General features: G+C 44.9%; 1 protein-coding gene across 2 annotated transcripts in view; it reads left to right on the top strand.

Annotated features, from left to right (window-relative positions):
• The window catches only part of HYAL2 (hyaluronidase 2), a 70,337-nt gene that overhangs the window by 32,133 nt on the left and 26,158 nt on the right, over positions 1-12,046 (top strand). For both annotated transcript variants that reach the window (XM_085625102.1, XM_085625101.1), the window contains exon 2: positions 6,545-7,549. In XM_085625102.1, the coding sequence (XP_085481228.1) occupies positions 6,623-7,549 (927 nt within the window). In that variant the 5' untranslated portion in view covers positions 6,545-6,622. The remainder of the gene's footprint in view (positions 1-6,544; positions 7,550-12,046) is intronic.

Below are 12,046 nucleotides of genomic sequence, written 5' to 3'. Positions count from 1 at the left end.
TTCTTCTTGGCCATAGTCTTAGCGCTTACTTATATGGATTCTTGGACTGTGGGGAGGATTACATTGTATGACTTTTATATATACTTCAGCTCTGGAAAGAATTATCATAGGATTTCTGGGAAACCTGAGACCACTGAGACACTTTGTACTTTGATTGTAGTCGTACAACATGACTTATGTGGTTACTGAGGCTGTGGAGGGATGACCACCCTTGAACAAGGCCTTATAACTTGTTTTGAGTGGACTCTGGGGTCTTAGTAGAGATGCTCACATAAGAAGACTTGAAAGGATGTTGGATAACAAGACTGCTACAGATGTTCGAGCTGTGGAAGGATTTTCTTATATGGGTAGGTTGACCATCTCCTACCAGGTCATTATAGACACTGTCTCCTTCATTAACTTTTCATCTACAAATATGGTTTTCTTGTATTTTTGTCAAGTTAGTTTAATGCGAGCAAAAGTAGACTGCAACACCCTGGATGCATTAAGTGAGGACTTGACACTTCAGGACTGAAACCAGTGTCTGCAATGAACTGGAGGAAGGTAGGCACCATATATGGGTTACAGGAATGACCATAATACAGCTGAATGTAGTGTGTCAAAGGGAAATTGCTCTTATGGCTGTAGTGCCCTTGTGAAATGTATTCTAACACACTTCTCAGTGTATGGTGGATAAAAGCAAATGGAGAAAATGATTGATACGCAAACAAAAGCTGCAATTAAAATCTACACATCACGGTGCCATCTTGTAGTCAGTTGACTTCTAGAATCTACTGTTATGGTTATGTTCTGTTATAATGAATTTATAAGCCATGCCTCCTTAGCGCTGCATAAGTCGACCTTATGGACTTACAGCGTTGCAGCTTTATCTGCCTCCTTGATCTCAAACGTCCAATTGGCTTATGCCGCATGAAAATGTATTCTTGATTGATTTTCGTTGCAGAGGGTTCTTTTAGACCTAAGGACGCGGTGGATCTCTGCAGAGGACGTCTGCCAAAGCCCTGCATTTTAGCCACAAACTAATGAATTCCAAACCTGGATCTGTTTTCTCGTTTGCCCCCTTCTGTGTATTTTTGCTGGAGGTCTGGAACACATTTGACTGTTAAACTTTTCTCCTGAGCTAGTGTGATACTTTCTACGGCTTCCTGTTGGGAGTTGAGGTATTTGCAGTAAATTTTGTGTTGGCGTCGGCAGATCGCTATGTTGCACTCTCCCTCGGTTGCCCAGTCTAGTTGTCTTTTTATTTTTTCATATCCGTTTTAAAGTTGTATGTGCATTTTTCTCTAATTGGAGATGTTAGCTGCCAGCTCGACCCGTGTGAAGAGCGTGACATGAAATTAAAAAGTAGTGTTGGCCAAAAAGTAGATGTGGGCAGGCCCCTGGAGGGTCGAGCTTGCTGACTGGCTCTGTCTGGCTCCACTTGAGACCCCTAGAAGCCTTGAGCCAAATACGAACGGAACTGTGGGCCAGTGACTGACTTCAAAGCACATGTAGCGGCAAAGAGGTGAGACAAAGCAGTAGATGATGAATAAGGGTTCGAAAGAGGCAGGACAAAAGGGGTAACGGTCACGTGAGTGAGAAAGGACACAAAATAGGGCATAGAAAGTGGACTAACATTGGAAAGGAGGAAAAGGACAGAGGAATTATAGCCATGCCATTGCAGAGGGGTAAGACTGCTACAGCCTGGTGTGAAAAGTAGCTAGGGCTGGACACAATGCAATATTGTAAGATGACACTGATTGGCTGCACAGTGGCCTATCAAGGGTGCCAGTCTGTCACAGCATGCTCATATCTACCAATGGGTTAAACAGCAGCTGCCCCCGCCCCCCTGCACCTCTCCTTCTCACAGAAGGACCAAACCACCCTCTGGCCTGTCACCATGTGACAAACATTTCGTTGTATTGGCTCGTACTCTGGCTCTTAGAGCCAAGCCAGAACTCTGGCTCTGCTCTTCTCTTAAATGGCCTGGTTCTCCCATCTCTACTAAAAAGTCAAAGACTGGATTTTAAAATCATCAACATTTTGGGTTGTGTGACTTGTGATTTTACTTTTATTAATTGTAGTGGTGAGGGGACTACAAGTCCCAGCACCCAGTGGATGGTAAAAGTCCAGGGCGATATTCAGGGTCACTGAAATTATGCAACTCTGTGGCTGCGCTATTTTCCGCATATTTATTGATTTGCCACATTTGGCACATACATCATCACCTGCTCCGTAATCTTCAGATTTATACAAAGCAAAATGTGTTTCTAGGGCAGATTGATCAAAAGGTATGAAAAGTGCGGAGTCTGGAGTTGCTGAGCCCTATGCAAAGGTTGACTGATTATCTTTCAGTTTCTTATTACTGTGTTTGTATCTTATCTGATACTAATGTGGTGAAACATTTGCGCAGTTGTTAAGATGAGGAAAAAAGTGACAACATTATGACAAAATGTGCCGCATTAAGTCGCATGATTTGCCCTTCCTTCCAGCAAAATTTAACCCTGCCGCATAATTTGGCCCCCCGGGCCGCAAAATTCCAGCGGCTTTGACTATATTTCATAACTACTAAGTAAAGTGTCACACTATCACAGTAGGCTAGAGATGGGGTATTTTTACTTGTATTCACCCTCTCTCCGTCACGTGCTATTGAGAATTCAGTTTGCGCTGTTTTCTGCTGACACATTGCATTTTTTCATTCAAATTGCATTAACAGGTCCCTCCCAAGGGTAGCCTAATTTCCAGTAGGCTGCAATGTGACCAAGGTAGATCTTTTATCGCCGCGGAGCACGGGGCTGGCGCGGCCCTCGCCAGGCCTTCTCGTCTTTCACAGCTGTTGCTGTCAGCGCCCAGCGAAATGGAGCACCAGCGAGCTGACCTTCAGCTAATGTTCTCAAGCAAGCCATGGCAGGCAGGGTTTTGTGACAAAACTAACACAGCTCTTACATCTCCGACCTCTTTCGCTCCTGTATTTTTCATTTTTTTTTATTTATGGCTTTTTACGAAACAAAAGTGGCGCATTTAACGGAAGCCATTTGCATTCAGCTTTATGGTCTGTTCTGAGATCCGTTCTAGATTGCATTGCAGCATTTATTTAGCGCATAGTATGTGGGGCGCTGAAGCGCTTGCCTACCTAGGCAACACCTACACTGGGCTTATGTGAGTGGAAGGATTTTGTCTTTGTTTGATCCTATGTTAGAAGTGTTTCCATGCCGTGGGTGATGCCACCACCAAGGTGCTGTTATCCTGTTATGGGGCGCAGCACTTAGCAGTGTGGTGGCTGATGAAGTGTGAGAGACAGATTGACTTGCAGAAACTAGGACGCTATAGTGGGGCACGAATGGATTGACTTGAAATGAGGTCACTACACAATACTTTGTTACATTAAACATATTTACAGTTTGGGAAACTAAAGTGATGTAAAATACGCCCAGAATCACACAATTGTAATTGTCAAGCCAGGATTAGATCCCAGGCTTCTGGGTACCATAGTCAGTTTTACCACTAGACCATTTCTTCCAAAACTGTGCCATGGTTGCTGTTTATCCGCAAGTTCTTTAAGCCTTCGGGGTATTTACACAAGATGCAAAGGCCTTTGAGAAAATAATAGAGGAGACTCTGCAAGTTTGAATGGTTTGTTGTTGGGATCCAGTAGATGGGTAGCTGGTCAGATGGCATGCCTCATGGTCCGGCAGATGTGGGCAGTTTCAGTGAGATGATCATCTAGCTACAGAGCGCCATGAGCTGATTAGCGTCTAGGAGCTCCCTGGTTTAGATAAAAGGCTTTGCGGAGGGCTTAGAACAGGTGTTTTTAATATGCTTATGACAGTTCGGTGGCAATGTTTTGCTTGTAAGTTAAAAGTATGAGTGTCACACAGTGGAAAGTCCTGGACTGGAACATTTCCTTCTCCTTTGATGTTGCAGCTGATTTCTGGGATGTGTAGAAGGATAGGGTTTGCAGCGGGTGCCTCTTGGGAATATTACTTTATCCTGTTGATGGGAATTCAAAACCAGCCTACTCATCTTCCAATTGAAAATAAGTCATTTTTTTCATGCTATTGCTCATCGTAACTGGTTCCAGATTTTAGGCAGCGTGCTTATCCCGCATCTTCTTCTCATCAGACGACAAAATTATTGGAGTTTTCGCATAATCTTCTCTCACTCTGTAATAGGAAAAACATTAAGGACTGTTGATAATTATACAATAGTCAGTTGTGGAAATCTAAGAGTAGTTTCACATGCAGCCAAGCTACAAACAAGACGAAAGATGCACCACCCAACACGCTGACGTATGTGAACACCCACACAAATTGGAAACTTGTTGCACACCCAGACTTAAGGACAAAGACTTTCAAAACCAAAATCAAAATATGGAAAGACATCGAACACCCACACAGAATCCATGGCACATTCAATAAAGCAAGGGAAAGCCATGGCACAGAAACCAAGATGCAAGGCAAAACCCATAGGGAGGTTGGGTAAAGCCATGGTAGATCCAGAGAAGCAGACCATAAACAAGGGTAGACCCACAGAACCACAGACTGAAGTATGAGGTAAGGCTGTAGTAGATCTAAAGATCTTGGCAGGCCCAGATAGATTCTGAGAAAGCCCTATTTGTGGTTGACGGTGCTACCCATGCACACAGGGAAAGCCAGCAAAGCACGTCATTCATGGACACCATGGAGTAGCCACAAATGGGGAAAATGTTTGAACTTTCAGTCTCGCAGTTGTTGTGCGGGTGAAAAGGGTACATCACAGTCCCAAAGGCAGGGAAGACAAAGCAAACTTCCCAACTCACCCTATATTAATTGGAGCTTTTCTATTTCTTTTACGCTTTTCTTTAAAAATGATTAATTCCTCCTATGGATGTCAAAGGGACATTCAGAGATTGTCCCAACTGGAGATTTCACTTTTCAACACGAACCACTGAGCATTGCTGCACTGGGGGCAATGTTATGAGGCTGTGCTCAAATAGTAGGGAAAAGAGCTAGTGCTGTGTCTCACTGGATTTAGTCCAGCATTGAGAAGGGCAGGGCTTCTGTCCCTTTAAGACCTAGGACTGTACATTTTAAGCAGACAGCAAAGATGCAAAGCTGACTTTAAAAAGGTAGGACTCTGCACCTTGTGTGGAAGTGGTGGCCTCATCAGTAGAGGCCAGAAAAGAGATGTTGCACAGACAGGTAGTTCAATGCTGAGTTGGTGCTATTCGGTAGTATAAAGTACTGTGAGAAACTAGGTCGGCTAGTAAATGTAAACACATAAAATGTAGACCCAAGAAGTCATTCTAATTACACAACGAGGGCCCCCAAGCTTCAAATCTGATGCAGTGGAATTAGCATTTCTGGTAGCCATTACTGCCATATTCAGAAACTATTTGGAAAAATGGGGAAAAAATACAACATAACCTATTACTGCTAGTCATTTTTGCACCCTTTTTCTGGCAACAGGAAGTTTATGGAGACATTTGCTAAAGTTACTGGGATTTGCGTAACATTACAGTTGCCACCTACCAGTAATTTCTGTAACTGGTGTAATGCTGCGGAGCAGAAACCATGTGCGGAAACCCAGCAGTTCTTCTGCTCTTCCACATTACAGGCAAATTTAAATTATCCCCTAGCAGAAGGCGAGGGGAAGCATTAAGCACTAGAAGAGAATAAGCCACCAAAAGGGAATGAGAAAGATCTTATGAGAGAAATTTGGAGGCCTGTGAGTGTTGGTGTACAAATGGCAAAGGCTTGAGAAGGAAAAGTCAAGGGGTCTTTTCAGATAGGCAGCCCTCGAGAGGGGTAGGAGGGTTCAACATCTTGGATGTCTGCTTGATGTGGGGGACCTGAACTGCGAGAAAGGTTTGTGGGGGATTGGTGGATTCTGATCTGTGAGGTGTTGGTTCCTGACCTTAAAACAGCCATCAAACATACAGAGTGAAGCTATTGGTGAACAGGTACTGAGTTTCACAACTTGTGTTGGAGTCATATATTTGAGAACCTAAGGGGTTGTGTACAAGGGAGGTGTGCATATGGTGAAGAAAATCTTAAGGAGATGTATTTGAGTCTGACCTAAGACTTGGCAATTACAGAGAGAGTCAGAGAGATCTATGGTGCCTCTGATAGTGTGAGTCCACCTGACCCGCGAGGAAATGCTAAGACGGAAAAGGAACGGTGTGACCCATGAGCTGTAAGATGATTTTGAGAATTAGATCTTGGAAGGGAATGATTTCTGACCTGTGAGGCAACCCTTAGCAGACGTGGTTGGTGGGATGGTGTTTGACCATCCCGAAGAGAAATACAGTGGGAAGTGTCTGACACAAGAGATGAGTCCTAGCATAAGTGGAAGGGAAGGCATGTACGGTAAGGTAGAAGGACTAGTGGGTGAAATGAAGGATGCCTAAACTCTGTGGATATAATTAAAAGGGACAAGTTGATGAATGATTCATTTGTCTTTCTTGTCCAATACCACCAACGTCGATCTAGACAGTGGGTCTGACTTGTGCCTAGACCCGAAGAAGATGGGGAAGCATTTACAATGATTGTCATTTTGTAACCATTTGGTTTTCTTTATCCCACAGCTCCTGATCTCCATCAATGACCTGAAGTCTGTCTTGCTCTACACCTGCACTAACCTGCTCAGACTGTAGAGACAGAGAATGCCCGGGGGGCCAACTCTGGTGCTACCATGGTTCCTCCTCTTTGCTCTTGCCAGCGGCCAGATGGAGGATGAGAAGCCTACAGCCCGCCCAATTTTCACCCGCCGGCCGTTCATTGTGGCTTGGAATGCCCCCACCCAGGACTGTCGGCCACGCTTCAAGGTGCAGCTGGACTTTAGCCTTTTTGACTTGCAGGCCTCCCCCAATGAGGGCTTTGTGGACCAGAACCTCACCATCTTCTACCGGGAGCGGCTGGGCCGCTACCCATACTACTCTGCGCAGCTGGAGCCTATTAATGGTGGAGTGCCTCAGAACAGCAGTCTCATGGAGCACCTCGACGAACTCCAGAATGGCATTGACCAGTACATCCGCTCCTTGGACAAAGAAGGGTTGGCCGTCATCGACTGGGAGGATTGGCGGCCTAACTGGGTACGCAACTGGCAGACCAAAGATATATATCGTAAGGCCTCACGCCAGCTAGTGCGTGAGCGGAACCCTACCTGGAGGGATGAGCTGGTGGAAAAGCAGGCCATATATGAATTTGAGACTTCAGCTCAGGAATTCATGGTAAATACTCTGAGGAAGGCCAAAAACTACCGCCCTCGGCAACTCTGGGGCTACTACCTCTTTCCGGACTGTTACAATCATGACTATAGTAATAATGCTGAGAGCTACACGGGGCGATGCCCTGACGTGGAGGAGAGTAGAAATGACAAGCTAGCCTGGCTGTGGAGGGAGAGCACAGCCCTTTACCCCTCCATCTACCTTGAGCGGAGCCTGGCCTCCTCAGAGAACGGGCGCAAATTTGTGCGTGCCAGAGTGAATGAGGCCATGAGAATCGCCAAGAAGCACCACCAGGAGTACTCCCTTCCTGTGTTTGTGTACACACGTCCCACCTACAACCGTGAACTAGAACTGCTGAGTGAGGTAAGGAGGCACAAGGGCCTGGTTTGAATAGGAGCCGATGGCAGGACATTGGTTGTGCTTATTTGACTTTGCATGTTCTGTTAGAGTGTACATCAAGGAAAGGCACAACAGCACACAGCACTCCAAATACCTTAAATAATGTGAAAAAAAACTAAAAGGTGACTGGCTGCTGGTAGTATGTATTTTGTACTGGTGCATATTCTGTAGGTGCAGGCCGAGGGCTTTGTTTGTTTTTCTTGCATGATTTTTCTTGATGTGGGACAGGGTTATGTTTTTCTCCTATAGTTGTCGTTTGGGAATTGGGGTGGTGGCCGATTGCTGTATGCTTGGGCTGAATGGGTGATGGTGTTGGGGCTGGTGGTTTGTTGTAGGTGTGGTATCTATGGGTGTTGACCAGAGTGCTGCTGTATGTCTGCTGTTGGTCTGGATAATGTGGGTTTGGCAAGTGGCCGTGTGTGTTTTTTTAAAATAATTAGCATCATGGAAGTCTTCTGAGCGGTCCTTGACCTTGTACCTCTGCTGTAAGTTTGGAACCAAACAGTGTAGATCTGGTGGTTGTGTGTTTCGTGTTGTATGGAAGTAACCTAAAAGGGCTGTAGATTTTCTGTATGTCTCTAATTCATAGAAGATTTGAAAGCTCTGTCTTAATTTACAAAACACGTGATTGAATCCTCGTAAGGACAGTACAGCATTATTTCCTTGATTAAATGTAATGCTGCAGGGGTTTTACCCATGCCACTGCAGCCCGTACAGTTAAAAGGGGGATGGGGTGGGGGCATCCTTCAGGGGTCCTTAATTCAGTCTAAGCCAATGAATATCATTGAGATACGTGGAAAGGGGAGGCGGATGGTAGGAGTCTGATTGTTTGGTGGAAGGCCATTGCTTTGGTGAGGCATGCTGGTACTGCTTCGTGCAGGGCTTTGTATGCATGGGTCAGCATATTAAACTGGCATCTCTTCTGGATCGGGAGCCAGTGTAGCTTCTTGAAGTGTGGGGTGATGTGAGTCCGTATGTGAAGGTCAAGGATGAGTCTTGCCGCTGCTTTTTGTATTGTCTGTAGTCTCTTCAGGAAGCGTGCAGTGATTCCTACGTTAAGAGTGTTACCTTAGTCCAGCCTGCTGGTGACGAGGGTTTGAGTGACGGTCCTTCTGGTATCGATAGGGAGCCATAGAGCTCAAAGGCTACCGATAGATCGAGAAAAGTAGGTGTGGCTTAAAGATAGTTGTGATGGGCTGGAGTCATACAGGTAGAGACAAGAGAGCACAGTTGCGGAGAAGTGAACTCGGACTGGAGTGTGTCAAGTGATGGCGTGGCATGGTTAAAGTGTTGTGTATGCGATAGAGACCTGTTGCTGTGGTGAGATCCCCATGCTCCGTCCAGGGGCCTGTGAAGAGGAACAGCAGAGAGAGGGAGTTCAGGTGGTTGGTTTTGAAAATAAAACTTCCAGCGGATAGATTGGGCACCACATTAATAGTCCGAGCGAGATCCGGGTGGGGTGTCACATTTTGTGTCTTTATAAACTTTATCATGCAGGGTTTGTTGAGTGTTCCTGGAGGGGCAGCGGGAGCTTCCGGTTTTGTGAAGGAAACATTTTTCTAAAAGCATTTTATGATTTAAGCCTTAACGACTTTTTACACCACCAAATGCAGAGACCCCAATGAAAGTCTGTGGTGGGAGAGCGAGCAGTCACCTTATTTTTCACACCAATCCTTTGAGGCGAAGATGTCAGATGTTGGCTTCAGTGGCTCTATGTAGGGTGCGGCATCCGTCCTGATGCCGTCTTAATTCGATGGGACTGTATCGTTAAACCCCAAATTGCCCTACTTCAAATCCCGGGTGGGTAGATTGTTAACAGAACTTAGATAGGTGCTAAAGGCAGGCGATGACCCTGAATGCATTGTCTGCACAGCATTATGGGCGGGACACTGATGTTACTGGGGTCGATTGTCATGGGATGGAACAGGCAGTGCCTCCACTAGGGGTCCTACTTTGACAGTGTTAAGAAGGTTTGTGAAGTCTTTTTACAATGAGCAATTTATAGTGGGGAGGCTTATTATATTAGGGGATTGGAAGACAGGGGGCATGAAGTAAGAAATGGCCGCAGTTAGGCAGTGCAAGAGACCGTGAAATGAACAGTGGTTAATATGAAATTCGACTACCACCCAATATTACCAATTTTGGTGAGTTGCTGAGGTATGTTTAGCACAATGGTTATGGATTGTATTTGTGATGGGTTCGGCTTAACCTTTCATCCCTTGAAAGTTGAAAACCTTGGATCCACTAAGCAGTGTAACATTAAGATAAAGTGTTCATAGTGCTGCAGCAAGCCCTGTATAAGAGAAGTTCTTATTGCACTGGATAGAAAAGCTACTTCCTGTGCAATCTGCTCGGTCAGAAGTTCCTTGTTTTGCTTCTAGGAAATCCTTAAAGGTCTGTGGCACCAGGCTGCGTGCAAGCACTGCGTTGGCAAATGACGATGACCTTTTCAATCTCCTTGCATAATGGTAATCCGGACTGTATGCAAAATCTGTAGATTGTTTACCCCAAAATACTCGCTATTAATATGTCTTGCAAGGTTCCTAAAGTTGAAAGCCGACACAGGGTCTCCAGAGTTCAGCTAATTTACACTCGTGAGCATCCAGGCCAAAACCTGCGAGAGCAGACTTTGGCCGATGTCGCAAGCACCATGAGTGATGGAGGCCAAGGCAATAGTTCATATTATATAGGTTTTGCTCAGTTAAAATATTTTTGCTGTTACAGCAATCGGGCTTTTTTTACTGGCCATAGCAGAGGACCCTGCTTAATCTCCACTGTCCTTGCAATGTCCTGATATGAATTATTTAATTTTATAATACGAGGTAATCAAATCCCCACTCCATCACAGGAACCATGCTCCTACTGAATGAACTACTGAACTCAATTCTTCCATCCCTTTAATTTAGTGACTTTCCTCTAAATTTTTGTTTAATATTTAATATGCTTTTTCTTGGGTTTACTAAAATGGAAAGCCATCTTCTAAATGGGACCAGAACAGCACCTTGCTCATTATTAGAAAGAGTCTGTAGCAATTTCTGTACAACCTTTATTTCTCTTGTAAAGATGCCTCTCAAAACAAGGAAATAGTCAAATTTAGGTTGGCACTGCTGAAACAACCTTTCCACTTGTGCAAGTCCTGTGCAACGTCAAGGGTTCTGCAAAGGCATCTTCAAAATCAGAAGGCATTCCCCCTGCAACCGGATTTGCTTAGTCGAGAAAAAAACACACTCATTTAGACATGCATGCTCTCTCTTTAAAGCAGTGATTGACTCGCTCTGTCCAAGTAAGTCCATTTTTTACCCTCTGCAATCCTTCCTGAAATAAGGTGAGTGCATAGCAGTGCTGCTGCATCAGACTGTTGTCTTCACAGCCCCTATCAGGGGTAAGGATGCAGGGCGCCTTTGGACCATTACATACAAACTATTTATCCCTGGCTACCCAGGGACCTGGTAATTTGGGGAGTAATATGTGACTACACCCCCCTCCCTGATGACACATCTCCTCACTTTTAACAGGAATCCATCATTTGTATGGAGTCACGCCTGCAGACCGTTGAATTAGTGATAAGAATGTGCAAACTCTCAGTTGATGGTTCAGAAGAGGTCAAAGAACGCCTGCCCATTTTGTAAGGCAAAAATTGCAGAAGAACTCGAAAGATGTGTGGAAACACCTCTTAGACTTTCAAGTCAATTTTGTTTGATCGGGCTGATAAAGCACCTTCTTCTTGGAAGGCCTTGGCTAAATGCCTAATGTTTACCTCCTGATTTCAATTTTGAAAAAAAGGCTTCCACTAGGCTTCCATTCCTTTGGATGTCCAGTTTGATCGGCCATAGGCTACTTCGATGACGTCATGAAACCTTTTTAACCGGTTTTCTCATGGTGAGCACCATCCTACCCTTAGTAACCATTGGTCACACTTTACTTAAATTGTCTGGGAGGATTTACAAAACTGAACATAGTCTGTGCAAAAAAAGTCAAAATAAATTACTCTAGTGAATAACTTTACCAGGTCAAAAATGCAGCATACCAGATTACCGACCAATATATTTTGTTTTGACGTCAGGTTAAGTATCCTAACTCGTGATTGAACAATAGGAAAGCAAAGCGAAGAATAACAAGGAGGAATGAGAACTGATAGGACAAACCTGCTACCTCCAACATAAGGGCGCAAGTGAGGATCTGCAATTCTATTCGCCCTGTACTTACAACTGCTCTGGCGGAGAAGCCTCCCCTGTTCCTCCCAAAGGGCAGGGCTGGCTTTAGCGCTGGTGGCACTTGGTGTGACAATCTTTGTTTGGTGTTCCTGCCCCAAATAACCACCTTCTCCAGAAATCCCATCAATTACCACCCTCCAGCAGTGCCCCTCATCTCTCCATAGTCCCACTCTCTCAAGCACTTAATTTGTTTTATAGCGCTACTTATACCAAATTAAGTTGTCAGGTCACTTGACAGCACACACAC

Source organism: Triturus cristatus, chromosome 9, assembly GCF_964204655.1.
Source record: "Triturus cristatus chromosome 9, aTriCri1.1, whole genome shotgun sequence".
Classification (NCBI taxonomy): Eukaryota; Metazoa; Chordata; class Amphibia; order Caudata; family Salamandridae; genus Triturus; species Triturus cristatus.
This window is presented reverse-complemented; position numbering and strand designations above follow the sequence as displayed.